The following is a 16,216-nucleotide window of genomic DNA, read 5'->3' on the forward strand; positions in this document are numbered from 1 at the left end:
TACATGGTGGTCATAAAGGGATGGACATGGTCAGAAACAATGCTCAGGTAGGCCGTGGCATTTAAACGATGCCCAATTGGCACTAAGGGGCCTAAAGTGTGCCAAGAAAACATCCCCCACACCATTACACCACCACCACCAGCCTGCACAGTGGTAACAAGGCATGATGGATCCATGTTCTCATTCTGTTTACGCCAAATTCTGACTCTACCATCTGAATGTCTCAACAGAAATCGAGACTCATCAGACCAGGCAACATTTTTCCAGTCTTCAACTGTCCAATTTTGGTGAGCTTGTGCAAATTGTAGCCTCTTTTTCCTATTTGTAGTGGAGATGAGTGGTACCCGGTGGGCTCTTCTGCTGTTGTAGCCCATCCGCCTCAAGGTTGTACGTGTTGTGGCTTCACAAATGCTTTGCTGCATACCTCGGTTGTAACGAGTGGTTATTTCAGTCAAAGTTGCTCTTCTATCAGCTTCAATCAGTCGGCCCATTCTCCTCTGACCTCTAGCATCAACAAGGCATTTTCGCCCACAGGACTGCCGCATACTGGATGTTTTTCCCTTTTCACACCATTCTTTGTAAACCCTAGAAATGGTTGTGCGTGAAAATCCCAGTAACTGAGCAGATTGTGAAATACTCAGACCGGCCCGTCTGGCACCAACAACCATGCCACGCTCAAAATTGCTTAAATCACCTTTCTTTCCCATTCAGACATTCAGTTTGGAGTTCAGGAGATTGTCTTGACCAGGACCACACCCCTAAATGCATTGAAGCAACTGCCATGTGATTGGTTGATTAGATAATTGCATTAATGAGAAATTGAACAGGTGTTCCTAATAATCCTTTAGGCGAGTGTATAACCCTAATACACATTCTGTTCAAATGAAATTAATTACAGTAAGACTACAATCAAATGAAAGACCAGACAACTGCAGTTTAACACTTTTTTAATTAAATATACATTCTCTTGGCACATCATTCAAATATCAATACTAGATTCCTAAGTCAAAATAGAATTTGAGAAAGAAAAAAACAGATTTAGTATTGACGGCAAGAATACGCAGTTTAATTTTGTATAGTTAATGCACTGTATACACAAGCTCTTGGACTATTGCACAGTTTAACATCTGCATTAACTTATATTAATGAGAAAGGAGAAGTACTTGAAATGCCACACCGGAGCAGTCATTACATTTCGGATTAGTAGTTTGTTCTCTGCGTTCTGTGATGCAAACGGTAGGTTTCCGTTGACCTTTACACCAGTTTGCTACACTTCCATATAAACTCGCAGGCAATAAGGTATTCTACAGGACTGGGTTCTACTTCTAAATCTACTGCTTTATTATTATATGAGGACAAACAGTACCCTCTGTGTTGGGCACTTTTAACATTTGCAGTTAAATTGCATAACAGGCCTTTTTATGAGACTTGAGGTGTTAGAGAAGTCTGTTAATCAGTTCTGTTTCCTCTGCTGTGAGCAAACTGTTCGCCCGTAATTCAGATGCGCAGTTTGTTCACAGTAAAACATTACAGGATTGCAGACAGTTCTCTTAGCTCATGACAATATAGTTCTTATCATCAAGTGGACCAATTTACATTTTCATAAGAGGAGATTTAATCCCATACTCTCTTGAAATGTTTTTTTTATTACAAAAACACTTTTTTAATAACAAGTGCTTTGGCATGGCTAGATTCTTTGTGCTCAATGTTACAACATAAGTTCAGTTTATGCATCCATGGGGTGTGTTTATTTTTGTACTTTTGTTGTTCAACAGTAAACATTTCAAACAAATACACAGATTAACACAAATCCATGACGTTCATAGATCTGGTTTTGCGTTCATACACATCTGTGCGATTGTCCGTTTTGCTTTGATTGGAGCCACAGACGGCAGCTGGCCTACAGCCTAGACTCTGTTCTTGCTTCCAGTTACATCCATTTCCGTGAATGGAAAACACAAATCAAAAAAACACAAAAGTGCATTGAAAAACCATGACCACGTTGGTACTATATTAATCAGATATCAATTCACTTTCATAAATCAATTTTCTCACGTAATTAAATACATTTGTTCCAAGTCTTAGAGCTGTGCACCCAATTTCATCAGTAAAATAAAATTATACTAGCTTCTAGAATAGTTACTTTAATACTTTAATAGACTTTTATATCAAATCTCTTGAAAAATACATTTGCAGTCGTAGTTTTGCAGGATGTAGGCACTTTAAAGGTCCGTGTGCCACTCTTCCTCCCCCCTTCCATCATGCACAGGTCACTAGAGCAATATCCCCTATGATCCCCAGCAGGGTCAGAGGTCAAAGCAGCAAGATCCCTTTAAGTAACAGAAACCAGGTCATTCTAGAATGTCCAATATTGTCCCAACAGAATCGTCTGCATTACAGTCATCAATCAAACAAAATGCACACACGCTCACACACAAGCAGAGAGGACCATCAGGGCAAACCTGCAGGTGAGATCTTGCAGCTTGAACCCTCAAGGGGCCCCAGGTCTGCTAGAGGAGGAAGTCTCCCAACTCCACTCCCAGAGACCTGCAGCAAATCGTCTGTTATTCTAACTTTATTCCATTTATTTATTATTCCTGTCTTTTTCTCAACTGGTGTCACTACTCCTCAAAACACTGCGGAGGTGGGGGGGTTGTGGTGTATTAGGGAACGGCCAGTGGAACAATAATCGGATCAGTTGAGCCAATGCAGACCCTGGTGGGGATGGAATTGCGGGCTTTGATGCTCCTTCCTGTAACAAATTCCAAACGCAGTGGACGACCGAGTGCCAGAGCCCTGCTGCGTCCATCCGCCCGCCCACCCGCCCACTGAGCTGCAGCCATCTGATCTGGCAGGGACCACAGTTTATTCCATCCAGAGTTGGAATGGAGACAAAGAAAAAAAACAGAAGACCCTGCAGCAGCCCTTCAAAAGGCTTGAGCCCCAGTCTGCTCTGCGGGAGTGTTGTCCCCGGTGCCAAGGGGCGGTATGGGGGATTGACAGCGCTGGTGTAAATCCACACTGCTCTCCAGATGCGCTCTTCAGCTGCTGAGAGCATTCAACCCATGGCATGTCGGGACTCGAGCAGCCGGGGGGAACAAAACCCACGTCAGGAAGAAAGAACTGCTGAACTCAGGTCTGGGGTGCACTAGAGATAAAGAGTCCGGTAACAATATTCGATGATGGCTAAAAATAACGGTGCAGAGAGAACCGCTGCAGCACCAGCGGATAAAAAGCAAACCTGTTAGACTGCATTTTAACTTCCTGATATTGCATCAGTCTCATCCGCCCTTCTAGCAGCAAGTATTGCCCTCTGACATAATCTACAGGGACAAATCTCAAGTCTCATCTTTCCTGTCATGGTCTTTCTTGCTTGACTCGAGCCATGCGTTCATCTCCCCCATGTTCAAATGGAAATGGACTTTCATGTCACTGAAGTTGGACTGTGACAGTTCAGAGAAACCCTATTCATGCTCCCAATGACTGACCGACCCGAGTGTTGCTCTAGAGTCGGCCACGAACTCAACAGGTCAGATGCACTAGAGGTGAACTGTGCAAAGAGCTCAGTCGTGCGGTGCAATGGGGTCAAAGTCTGACCTCTGCATTGCACACTGGAGAACGACAGATAAACGTGTGTGCAGAAGGTGAAGGTTCAGTTGCATATATTTACACTGAGTGAACAAACCATTTGAGAGTCCTGGCGTGCGATGGGCAGAGCGTTGGCCCGTCCTCAGGAGTCGCTCAGTGTGAACCTCCTGCTTCAAAGAGCAAGTGGCCGAAACTCGCAGCCTACTGACGTACCGAATCCTGACGCTCCCTCCGTGTAACACACAAGCCAAAATTGAACACTGCTCTTGTATACAAACTCACTCACTCTATTCTCTCTGCACAGAATCCCATTTTATTTAATACTAATCTGTGTTCCTAAAATATGTAGTATTATATAGAAAGATTTAGTTCCCCAGAAGTCTGATCAGCTCTAATCAGAGCAGCCAGTAACAGTGCTTAAGCCAGTCAATTTAAAGCAAGCTTTTGAAGCCCCTTCAGGGTTACCTGCTTCCAGACACCACAGATGGACAGTGGTGTCAGACTCCAGTACAGGTGCCCTGACCTCAGCAGTGACCTCAGCACTGGCCTTGCGTGTGCGTGTTAGAAACATGTCTGCTCCTGATTCGCTAGCAGTTGTGTTCACCTCTCTTCCTCTGCTTGCGCCAATCATCCTTCCCACTCTGTCGGCCGCCCGAGTTCCAGTTGCCTTCTCTTGATTATTTATTTTTCCTTTTTCTTCTTCTGCTCGATGGGTGGCCCTTCAACTCGGGCTCTCCCGCTCTGCCCCCACCAAGCCCGCCGCCGCCCGCTCCCTCCTTACCGCTGGATGTAGCCGCGCTGCTGCAGTTTGCTTTGCAGGATCTGCATGAGGTCGAAGGTGGTGAAGCTGATACCCACGGCGATGGGGCCCTTCACCCAGTTCATGCTCAGGCCCTTGTAGAGGCCGCGCACCAGGCCCTCCTCTGCCACGATCTCCCGAATGGTGCCGGAGATGGTGCCGTACGTGTGGCCCGTCACGCCCGCCGTCTGCATGCGCCGCCGCACCACATCCAGCGGGTACGAGGCGGACTGGCCGATCACCCCGGCACAGGCGCCGAATGCCAGCCGCTCATACGAGTAGGGGTGGGAGCGCCCAGTCCTCTCTGGAGAGGGGCAGGAAAAGAAGGAACAGGAAGTTATTATTGCATATGATTAACTAAACTTCAGGTAGCGCCAAACTTGGGGTGGCATTACCATTTGCCCAGCGGAGGGAAGGGGCAAGGGAAGTGGCCCTACCTGCGTGCAGCTTTTTCAGGGTCTCGTATGTGAAGAAGCTGAGCCCCGCATAAGGGATGACGCCCAGGATGGTGGGGGTGAAGCCCCGGTACAGCGTCTTCAGACCCTCCTCTCGCGAGATCCGCACAAAGACGTGAAGGATGTTACTGTACCTGCAGGGGAAGCACCGGGGTCAGTTTCAGCAAACAACTCTAGTCATGTGGATGCCAAACTGAAATTCAACAGTACGTGGGGTGGGGCAGATTTTTGTTGTCATCGTTTGCACTGAAAAGCAAAGCGGGCTTTGACTCACATCTCTTTGGGGGTGACGGCCATCCGGGCTCGGACCATGTCCAGGGGGTAGGTCAGCATGGCGGCTGAGGTCCCGGCCAGAGACCCCGCCAGGAAGCGAGGAACCAGGGGCAGGGCTCTGAAACGGCACAGAGAACAGCTCAGCTGACAGGAGGCATTCCAGTGTGTGTGCGTGTCTGTGTGCGTGCGTGTGTTTTGTTGTCTTTTTTGAAGATGCAGGCTTTTGTCCAAATCATATTGCTCACACATAACAAAGTATAGGGCCAGACGAGGACTCTTACTTTCCCTGGAAGCCGTAGTAGCCTCCCAGCAGCCTCTTGTACTGCTCGTGGGCGCAGAACTGGATGGCGGCGTAGGGGATGACCCGCACCATGGTGGCAGAGTTCCCACGCCACAGGCTGAAGAAGCCATCATTCAGGTAGGTGCGGTAGATCAGCCTGTAAGCCTCCTGAACACAGACACGGGCCACAGCGTCACAGCAGGTAGTCATGCCAGCTACCACCTTGTTTTCTGAGTTTTGTTTCAGTGCTCTTTAAATTAACTTTGTCAGACAAGTTAAGGTCTCAAGCAAATGTCCGTTTAGGGTTTTTTGGCATAGAAACGGACGGACACTCTGCCATCCAGGTGTTGGGTTTACTGGCATATCACACCCAAGCTGGTCCAGACCTACAAGCTGGTGCATCTACAGTAAATATTCTTGTAAACACAGGTCACTAATTCCAGCACCAGGTGAAACATTTGAAAAGCCTGCTAAAGTCTGTCCAACCTTAATGTAATTATTCTGTTTCCCAAAGACTGGGAAGAGTGTTTTTGTTCTGGTATTACACTCACCTTGGCAGAGAATCTGTTTGAAGACACTGTCAATGACAAAAGAAAGATGTTAACAGTCAACTCAGGTCATTAATTCATAACTAGGGATCAACATTCAGGGGCGACACAGCTCTTGTTTTCCCAGACGACCGATCAGATCATTTCTGGAAAAGGGTAATGATGTCAATTCAGATTAACCCACACACCGACATAACAGATCAGCCCACATATGCATTATGGAGAGCTTAAAATACAAAAATGAGTCAATACACCTGTAATATGAGTGTTACAATCATCTCAAAATACTGCTTTAGCTCGTACACACAACTGAAGAGACTCCATGCCCTGATTCTACACTCTTGATCTGATTCAAATGCGAACAAAAGGCACAGAGAGTTTTGTGTGTGTGTGTGTGTGGGGGGGGAGAGGGAGAAACACTGCCGCTACTATTGCAAACACCTGCTCCACAGAAAACAGATCGGCATCCCAACCTTGGAAGATGATCTTGGTTCTGTCCAGTGGCGCCACAGCGGTCTTGGCGACTGCGCCGGCAAGCGCCCCGGAGAGGAGAGAGTTCAGCACCGTGCGGCTCTGCTTGACCCCCTGGGGACAGACGGGCGGACGCACAGACAGACAAACACAGGACATGCAGATCGTTACGGTTTGTTAGATGCAATTTCCGTCAGGTTTGGTAAATAATTTCAGACTTCTAAAATGGTTTCTTGGATATTTTAAAAGATATGACATGTCGGCACGTGTCATAGGTTTGCCGGTTCATCTGAATAAGTCTCTAAATCTGGCCTTGTTTGGATTTCAGTCGATCATTAAGCCATCGTTGCATAACTCTGGGGCCGGAGGAGATAAGGACTGGCTGCCTCTCTAACGAGGGGGGAGTGGGGCAGGACGGCGGGTTGCAATTGGTCCCGGTCTCTTGGGAAGCAGTTCTGGCTCTGGCTCTGGCTCTGTGAGGAGCCGTGTTATGACAGAGAAGCTTGGGAGGCAAACAAGCTTGTTGACAGAGACGTACTGTGCTCAGCTGCTGGGTTGGCAGCGTGATGAGGGGGTTGTTTACATCTTTTGTTGTGGATGATATTGATTGCACTTTATATTGTCGGCACACAATAACGGTCCATTAAGAGGAAACTGGATCAGCTTAGATCTACTGTATGGTGGTTGTTTTTTTCCTCTCGAATTCCCTTTTACTAAAACTAAGCAGTCCAAGCTGAAAGCGTAGAAGCTAACTGGGCTAGGAACCGGTGGCCAAGATAAACCGCTCCTCTCTCTCCCTCCCTCTCTCGAACCTCGCACAAAGCAAGATGAGAGGAGGAAGAAGATTAACCTCGTCCAGTCCTAGCGAGCATCTTGATAAAAGTGCGGCTGGAGCCCAGCGGTGTGCGTGGCGTGTTGCAGGCGGTGCTGGCCACAGGAAGCACAAGGGGGTCTGTGGCGATACTGGGGCACACCCTAATGTTAGAGAGTGGTCTCTTAATCGTTACGATGGTAATGGCTAGATAAGAGGGATGACTCAGCTACTTCAGGGTTTGACTTCCTCTCGTATGTAATCTTTATATTAAGGGATCGGAATTGGCCTTCTGAGACAGTGGGGCAAATGTGTTTTTTCACCCTGGTGCAGCTGCTTAGAGTGTTTGGATCCCTGCTCTTGGGTTTGAAATCAAGTCTGTCCCCCACGCCGGAAGGTCCTGTTGAGGTCAGGGTCTCACCTCAGCTTGGCTGGGGGTGGGCAGGGCCAGCACTTCCCCCTGTGTCAGTGCCCCTTGGCGTTCCTGCACTCCGCTCCCCATCCCAGCCAGCCTGGCTCATACAGTCCTGGAAGCGGGCACTGGCAGGAGCAGCACTCTGCAAATGACACGAGATGGGTTAAAGCCAGTCTTACAGAACTGGACCCCTTACAGCATCCACACCGCAAACCAACCTCTCATTCATCCAGGAACCGATTATACACGACAGATTGCACTGTGGCGGATGTGTACAATTTACAGTGTAATAGTACAATTTTAAAGCCAATTCATAGTTCACAAATGATAAAAACACATGGTGGAGAGAATGGAATTATTACTATTACTTTCTTACACGATACGATTGCCAAAAATCACAATGTCACAGCTCAGTCGAGTTGAACCTGCTGTAAAATCTGGCAGCAGAGCTGGACCAGGGCCACTGAAGGTAACTAGAGCAAAGGCTGACCGCAGATTCCACAGTGGGAGCACCAGGGGTATAAATAGAGACTCCTGAAAGGCTGTGTCATTGTGGCTTATTGACACAGGCTCGTTCCACAGGCACAGAAATGTGTCTAAATGCTTTCGGCCCACAACACAGTTTGCTTCCACCCATCCCACCATCTCTCTCTCCCCCTTCTCTCGCAGATCAGCTTACAGCCCTGCGGCCGGGCCCAATCGGGCGTCTGTGTCACGCGGGCCTCCACAAGGTCAGTGCTGCCCAAACATCAGGAGCCTCGCTGGAACCCACTGAAACCCATACTCGGATCCCGGCTCTCTGAAATCCCAAAGCCCCTCCGATACCAAATTTAACTCCAGTCCGGGAGCCAGCACCAGGTGCCCAACTAGACTGGGTTCGTGTTTATGGGGAAAATTGAGCCGAACCTGTTAAAGGCTTGATTTTATTTTCTCATTTGTTCGCTTACATTCACGAAAAGGGAGCCATCTTGTCCAACACACACAAAATGCCTGACCCTTCAGTTCAGCCCAGACTTAATAACTTGATGTAAGGATGCTTTTCTTGCAGCTCAGCAGTGACTGTGATCTGTTACACACAGGTGTCAAAACAATCCCTGTTGCGCAGAAACGCAGTGCAGCAGCCAGCAATAGTCACTGCTGCACGTACAGACTACAAATACCAGCCGGGCCTGTGCCTCTCTTCGGACACACACATGAAGGCCTGTGTCTGTGTCCTGGTGACAAACAGGAGAGCTGTGTCCATGGCAGTAAGAAGCACGTCTGCATACGAGCCACAGACTCCCATCCCACTGCAGCCACATTCATGAAAAGGTGCTCATGCATGTAAAAATACATCACATGAGGTCACCCACCCACCTCTCTATCAAGGGTCCCAATTCAGCTGAAATGGCCAGTGAAATTGGATAATTATGCCAGTGAAATTGGATTGCCATGTCACCACCCACTGGACAGGAGTGCAAAAGAAGACAACAACAACAAAACTAAAGAACGCAGATCCCAGGAACCTACTGAGAGGCCATGAGTGTTCTTGATATTGGATATGCATTTCCATAATATCATAGTGTTGTCCAATGATGAAAGTGCAAAATCCGCTCCAGGCCGAGGGGTTACATTAGTTTGGATTCCTCAGATTTGTTGTGGTTTCGAGTTCTTTCTGCTCACAATCCTTTCCTTCAGTTGACTTGGCCCCAAGCCGTTTCCCGAGCTGGGGAGTGACCGTATTGCGGCCTTGACACTGCTCAAGTATTGCTCATGCATTCTTCCTCCCTGTGTTATCTGGGCACACAGTGTGTTTAAACAGGCACAACTGGGCCAGTCAGACCTGAACAGGAGGCATCAGTCTTATCCCTGTACTGTGATTTGCATTTTTGCAATTTCCTTATTTTCTACAAGGCCAATTCAGGTTCTATCCTAATAATATTGCTAACCAACAGGTTTCCTCTCCCCCCGTGAACTGATTGTGCCTTATTCTACAGGGAGACACATTAGTGTACACCACACTTGTAGATAGACACCTGTGAAGAAGTACTGAGAAGCAGTAATAGGCTGTGGATCAGCTGAAGGAGGCTGGACTCTTTCACCTACTTGGACAGTGTGGTCAGTGAGTCTCGCTGAGCAACAACAAGTCTTCTGATGGCTTCAAAGTTTCTAACAAAATTCAAAATAATGTAACAATAACTAGAAAAGAGGGAGGAATTAATTTGTTGGTTAATGCAGCTTGTCTTCAGAGCCACCAGGAGAGCACAACATCCCTCATAGCACGTGGAGTGCAGCTTGATCTCTCCATTACCAACTCAAGAGCCCTCTTGCCTTTGAACCCCTGAATGGGCTCATTTACCCCCCAGTCTGTGTCCCTGCTGTCTGGGACAGAGGAGGAAGAGTTTAGAGGGTAGTAGTTTTAAGTTCAAAGCAGCTGTTGATATTGTATGGCTCACTCTGGGTGGGAAAAGCTTTTGAACTTTGTTGGAACTCACTTCAGTCGGAATGTGTAACTGCCCAACCCTAATGGTATGATCAATACATACAAAGGCAGGGTTGCTACAAAAAGGAAAGAGCTGCAACCTGTGGCGAGTGAAACAGTGTTGACAGTAGTAATCATGCTCTGCAGATGTACCCTATTCTTATGTATTTATCCTATTCGTAGAAGCGCCTTTCTTAGGTTTAGCTTGGGCTGATGGTTGACACGCATCACCCTGTCGTCATCCACACAGACTCCGTATTAAATCATGCAAATAAACAGTTATTCCACAGGTTCCACTGGTCAGATATTTTAAATATTTCTGTATTGATACACTGACACTAATGGGCTTTATGGAGGGAATCGGAAAGGAAGCGGGTAAGGACGCTTCTTACAGCACTGTGCCATCGCCAAAGAAATACGAGACGTTTCCAGAACAGTCCCGTTTTTTTGCGGTTTTTTTTTTAGCAGCATGGCTTGGAAGAAAAGCAACACAGTTTCACATCCACAGCCCTCTGTGCATGAAAACAACCCCCAGAGGGCTAGTCGGGCTCTGCACTGCACACACCTTCACATGCCATCGCACGTCTGCCCGCCTGGACCGCGCAGTGCAAACACGCACCGATCAACGCACCGCCGGCTGTGCATGTAATCCCGCAGCTACAGGTTTTGTATACTGGCTGCCTTATGTCGCAACTCCACTGTCGACACCTTACTCGTGTCCCAGGGCTGGAGAGTTGAAACTTCAGTATTTACTGCAAACAATCATGTCCGACCGGCGCGATTAATCGGAGCACAGCAGATGCACAACAACGGAGAAGTTCGTATGAACAATGACCCGACTCATACACGGTATACTCAGCCAGCTGGGTGCCCATACCACGGTTCTTACTGTGCTGTTATGGGGGCGGGGATACGGAACTTTTTCTTACCGTGGCTGCTGCACACACCTGTAGACGTCGATGCTGCTGCACTTTCGTCCCTGCGAAGAAAACTTGTCGTGCGATCCCGATGACAGCCAGCGGTGACCCCTCCTCCTGCTGGAGTTTGAAACACTTTCCCCTAATGCACGCAAAGCGCCCCTTCACTTGCGCGTCGATGTCCCGCCGAGAGCGTCCGCACGCCGCACTTTCTCCCGCCTTCCTTCCCACGCCTCGTCCCGAGCCCCGGGGTGCAATTATGTGTTATAATGCCTCCTCGCCACTCCAGTGACTTTGACTGCACCGTCCATGCTGCTCGGCCGTCACCCAGGCTGTGGCTGGGACTCCGCGGTGCGGGGGGTTCTGGGAAATGTAGTGTTGCGGGCACGCATGCGCGGAGTGGTGGCGTCAAAGCTGCGGTGACGCGGGGGGAATCGCAGTTTTATTGATCAGGGGGTCTGCGCAGCGTGATTGATCTGGGTCAGGACATTTTGATCCTATTCGTTAAATTGTGAAACTTTAAGTGAATCAAGTCCTTTGTCTAAAGATAATATCTGACAACACAGGGCGTATTTACATATTTCTCTTTACTAAGTTACAGCCTGGGTAAGAGTTTGATAATCAATTTACCATACAGCTGATGTACATGGTTTGGGTAGCTCCTACATTGAATTAAATACTTCTCCAAAGGCAAATTAAGTTACAAGTACCAGTACCACCATGCTCTGGTGATGGGGATGTTAAAGTCACAAAATATTAATTACTAGAAGTTTATTTTATAAAGAGTTTTAATCAAAACAATGCAATAGTTAATCAATGCTCAGTTTAATAATATTAAAAAAGAAGAACCTTAAGCAACGTTGAACATCACAGTACAAGGTACAGTTTCACAATGCACAAGGTACGTACGTGTATGAGGGCAGGTGGTCTGCTGAAGGCTAAGCATACAATACAGACTGCAGTTGCAGAACAGGCAATAGACACGCTTTTTAAAACCAGTACTCCTCGCCAAGGTCAGTTTACCGTTCCACAACTGTGACTTCCGCAGAATGAATGATAACCAAAGTGAGAGGATGAAAAGGAAAAGCAGTCTTGTCACAGTCAAAAACCCTTAGATTGGAACAAGTAATGGACACTTTAAGCTTAAAATAAATTAAACCATACATCAAGTGTAAGCCTGGTCAGCAATTTAAACAGAGATGTTAAGTAGGGATATAAGAAATCTCATGCTACTTCTAAAAAGGAATTCTACTTCTCACTCCTTTTGAAGTGTTATGCAGACTCCTATTACAATTATTTTGATAGAGAAATGCAGGGCTTTGATTTATCCTGAAAATAGAGGGCACTGTCAGACTTTCCCACAGCTGCACCTTCAGGGGCTGAGGGCACCCAGTACGTTTCGCCACGGCAAAGCATTCATTACAGGGAGAGGGTTAGGCCTTACTCAAGTGCTTTACCACCAATACACCATCTTACATCACCATTAGTGTATCATTTTCATTACAAATAATGCAACATGCCTTAAAAATGTGCATGAGTCACGAATGAGCGGAGCTCGGCAAGGGGTTTGATCAGACCTGGCTGCAAAAGGGTCCCGAGTTCCAGATAAAAATGGCAACAGCGAATGATGCTAGAGGACAAAATTAAACTGATTTATTGTGGGCAGAGGGGACTGAGCACAGAGGGCAGAGCTTGGCAGTGACTGGACATCAAAACCACAGGACAGGATTATAAACTGGAGTCCCGGTCATCCTCTTCCCCAGTCAGTGCGGGCTGCGCGGGGCCAGAGTGTGTGTGTGTGTCAGGGCTGTGGCCTCACTGGGTCAGGCTGCCCTTCTTGCCAGTCCACAGCTCCCTCAGCTCCACCTCGCAGCCCAGGTCTCGAAGGGCAGCCTGCGCCAAGTCGCCACAGTCCTGGTGCGAGGCCAGGGCCTGCCGGATCAGAGGCTCCGCGCCCAGCTCCAGGATGACCGGACACAGTTCCTGGGTCCGAGACACCAGGTTGCGCAGCACCATGCAGGCCTGTTTCTGTGGGAGGTACAGACATGAAATCAGCTCCTCAAAGAAGAGGCACAGACATCTAAATGATGAGCGGATCTTAACGGCTCATTTGCATTCGTCTGCATTATTGTTTTTTTAACGTCATCATTGCCTTTCTTCATCCCAGGGCACTTCGAGTAGTTGTTACACAGTGCAACTCTACCTGATGTTATCTAGCATGATAATGGCTACAGCAGCCGCTTGATGCATTTGAAGTTTAAAGCAAATCCAAAATAAGCTGCAGAAACCCAGCAGCCTGCCCCCTGCCCCTCACCTGCACGTTGAGTGCCTTCGGGTGAGCCTTCATGGCCTGCAGCGCCACCAGAAGCCCCCCGCTGTCCGCGATCACCCGGCAGTTGTTGGGTTTGCGCAGAGCCAGGACAGAGAGAGAGGCGCAACCGTGCTCACACACCTGCGCAGACACAACAGCCAATTAGACAAAGGTATACGGCAGAACAATTTGAAAACAAGTTGAACTATAACAGAACAGTCGTTTTTTGTGTGTGCTATTGACAAAAGCACATCAGTAATCATGCAGGTTACAGCAGCCTGAACTCTTTCAAAGGCATCGCAGCAAGACGTACATGCGCGTTCCCGATGTGCCTGTTCATGGCCATGACGATGAGCTCAGCCCCGCCCGCACTGACGATGGCGTCCTTCACGTCATCGTTGCCCGCCATGGCTCTCAGGGCGCTCAGCACCTGCTTCACCAGGTCCTGCAGGGGACAGCAGCAGCTCAGCATGACCACAACAACATCTACCCAGCGCACAAAATGAAATACCATCTATGGACCCATCACCCTCACCCCTGGTACCGCCCCCTCTCGCCCCACAGCCTGTACCTGGTGATCCAGACTGTCGGCCAGCAGGCTCATCATGAACGTTAACCCCCCCAGGTCCACGATGTCCTGGCAGAACTCATTCCTCACGGCCAGGCGTGACAGCGTGCCGCACAGCTCACTCAGCACACTGGTGTTGTCTGGATGGGCTGCGAGGGAAGAAGGAGTAAGAGTCTGAATGAGACACCGTTTCCCTACAGTCACCCTGTTTTGAAGGCGACACTGCAGTGCTGTAGGTATATACGCTCACTCCACAGCTGAAATGATTGAATCCATGACTTGGAACGTAAAATTGAACCATTCATATAGATGTGATTGACGCTCACCTTTGGCCGCCTCGATGAGGACCTTTAACCCGCTGTTCTCCAGCACGATCATCTTGGCGTGGTCGTGGGCTTGACCGAAGGGGACCCTGATGTCGTCGTCGAAGGTCATGACCCTCAGCGCGGCACAGGCCTCGCACAGCAGCTCGGGCTGGGCGCTGTACCGCGACACCGTGGCCGTGAGCAGTGGCAGCACGCCCGCCTTCACCAGATCCTGCCTGTTCTGCTCGTGCTTCACACAGCAGTGCCGCACCGCGCGCACCGCCAGGACGGTCACGGCGGGGTCGTCCGGGTGTTCCCTGAGGATGCCCATCAGGAACTCACGCCCGCCCGCATCCAGCAGGTCCGGCTGTCCGTCTGTCAGAGACGAGAGTGCATCCAGCGCCGCCAGCAGAGACGCTTTCTCCCCATCCACCTTCCTGCAGCACGCCAGGATCGTGGGATACGCGTCCTTCTGGGCGGCCAGGTAGCGCTGAGCGAAGCCCAGCTTGCACTGCTCTGTGAAGCGCTTCAGGTCTGCCGGCATGCCGTCCACGTTGGCAGTGCCCACGTGGCCCCGCAGAGATTCCAGAATCTGGGAGGACATTAACACAACACCGCGTGTGTTTAAACTGTCCTGCCTGGTGAGGAGATGGTGAAAGGACACACCATCCACTTCTCTAAAGTCTTGAATAAAAGCAGGATCCTTCAATATTCATTACTTGTTTGTAAACATTATCATGCCTTTCCTCTTTACCTAGACGCATTTTAAACATAAAGGAAACACCTCAATGTGGCAGCTGAAGAGTGTGGCTTCATTCATTCATCCTTTCTGGACAACAGGCACTCTGCCACGCCCTCAATTCATAATTATTGATTGATTTAGTGCATGCATTACTTATTTATTGCAATCCATCTCCAAGCAGGTTTTTATTGCAAACATGGCACGGACACAGATTTCACCGGAGCCCACTAAAAAATCTTCTAATCCAAGTCTGTAGTATTTTCTCCCTGTCCTGGTTTACCCCGATTGTTCTCACCTGTAGCACAGTATGTGTCTGATTGTCTTTTGCATCCTCTGAAGCTCCTGATTGCACGGCCTTCACTATATTAGTGAGGTCCACACCTGGAAAAACACGTAAATATACTTAACGTTTCACCAAATCAAGAAAGGAGGATTATCGAGTGCACCAAAAACATGTAATTCGGACATAATAATAATCCGTTTGGACCATCACTCACAGCTTCTGCCCTGAAGCAACAAACCTTTGCGATTCCAAACTATGCACAGTAGGTTGATTGTCCTTTATTTTACCTGATCCCATCCAAGACAGAGACAAAAGATAAAGAAATCAAATCATGCCACTGGCAAAGCCGAAGCCACACACACAGACTGACAAACACTGAGGCATGCACACAAGGAACACAGAGCAGTGCTGTAGTGGGGAAATAAACTGCTATACGAGGCTGCGACTCTAGCCAAGCACTCCGCTCGGATATGGTTATCATTACTACCGGCACACATCCAGCATATACACACCCTGCGACTCGAACTGCTCGACGGCCTCTGCCAGCGCCTCGGCCGGGTCCAACCCGAACTCGTCCACATTCTCCTGGACCACCGCGTCGAAGGTCTCCTGCGTGATGCGCCTGGCCGCCATCCGGACCCCTGAGCGCCCAGCCACTGGACACGGGATCTGCGATGAATACAGGGGTGTCTCGTTTCAACCAGTCATCCAGATTCCCGTATTGAATCAATATCGGCGCACGACGCGTGGCCGTAACGCGTAACTCATTGTAACAATGTTAGCAATGTATGTAACACACTGATATAATCCTATTAAACAGACTAGACTATTTTTAAACAATAGCGTTTAATATGCGTAAACTACTCACCACCGCCCAGCTGCGACAAACTGCATCTGTCAACGACACCAGCCTAGACACCGCGACGCTACGTGACTGACGTAGCCGTGCATCCGAATGGGTAACTAGGGCCGCAAACGGGCGTTAGGCC

General features: G+C 48.7%; 2 protein-coding genes across 2 annotated transcripts; both read right to left on the reverse strand.

The window, feature by feature from the left end:
* Window positions 1–930: 930 nt before the first annotated feature.
* On the reverse strand, window positions 931–11,371 carry slc25a42 (solute carrier family 25 member 42). The gene is made up of 8 exons (XM_066695504.1): window positions 11,031–11,371; window positions 7,647–7,782; window positions 6,417–6,528; window positions 5,947–5,972; window positions 5,397–5,563; window positions 5,117–5,233; window positions 4,825–4,976; window positions 931–4,691 (listed from the first exon to the last, which is right to left on the reverse strand). The coding sequence occupies exons 2-8, from the start codon at window positions 7,725–7,727 to the stop codon at window positions 4,366–4,368; spliced, it is 981 nt and encodes a 326-aa protein (XP_066551601.1). The 5' UTR covers window positions 7,728–7,782; window positions 11,031–11,371; the 3' UTR covers window positions 931–4,365.
* A 417-nt stretch (window positions 11,372–11,788) lies between these two features.
* On the reverse strand, window positions 11,789–16,199 carry armc6 (armadillo repeat containing 6). Its single transcript, XM_066696255.1, has 8 exons — window positions 16,096–16,199; window positions 15,740–15,896; window positions 15,240–15,325; window positions 14,224–14,794; window positions 13,901–14,046; window positions 13,643–13,774; window positions 13,333–13,470; window positions 11,789–13,046 (listed from the first exon to the last, which is right to left on the reverse strand). The coding sequence occupies exons 2-8, from the start codon at window positions 15,858–15,860 to the stop codon at window positions 12,834–12,836; spliced, it is 1,407 nt and encodes a 468-aa protein (XP_066552352.1). The 5' UTR covers window positions 15,861–15,896; window positions 16,096–16,199; the 3' UTR covers window positions 11,789–12,833.
* Between the last annotated feature and the right edge of the window lie 17 nt (window positions 16,200–16,216).

The sequence above is a fragment of the Amia ocellicauda genome, chromosome 22 (genome assembly GCF_036373705.1).
Source record: "Amia ocellicauda isolate fAmiCal2 chromosome 22, fAmiCal2.hap1, whole genome shotgun sequence".
NCBI lineage: Eukaryota > Metazoa > Chordata > Actinopteri > Amiiformes > Amiidae > Amia > Amia ocellicauda.

Excerpts from the sequence above, each read along its gene's own strand:
- slc25a42 (XM_066695504.1), bottom strand. The coding sequence starts at position 7,727 with ATGGGGAGCGGAGTGCAGGAACGCCAAGGGGCACTGACACAGGGGGAA. Across the intron at positions 5,564-5,946 it reads CAAACAGATTCTCTGCCAAG|GAGGCTTACAGGCTGATCTA; the intron begins GTGAGTGTAATA and ends GTCTGTGTTCAG. Across the intron at positions 4,977-5,116 it reads GCCGTCACCCCCAAAGAGAT|GTACAGTAACATCCTTCACG; the intron begins GTGAGTCAAAGC and ends CTTCCCCTGCAG.
- armc6 (XM_066696255.1), bottom strand. The coding sequence starts at position 15,860 with ATGGCGGCCAGGCGCATCACGCAGGAGACCTTCGACGCGGTGGTCCAG. Across the intron at positions 14,795-15,239 it reads AGACACATACTGTGCTACAG|ATTCTGGAATCTCTGCGGGG; the intron begins GTGAGAACAATC and ends ATGTCCTCCCAG. Across the intron at positions 13,775-13,900 it reads CCGACAGTCTGGATCACCAG|GACCTGGTGAAGCAGGTGCT; the intron begins GTACAGGCTGTG and ends TGTCCCCTGCAG.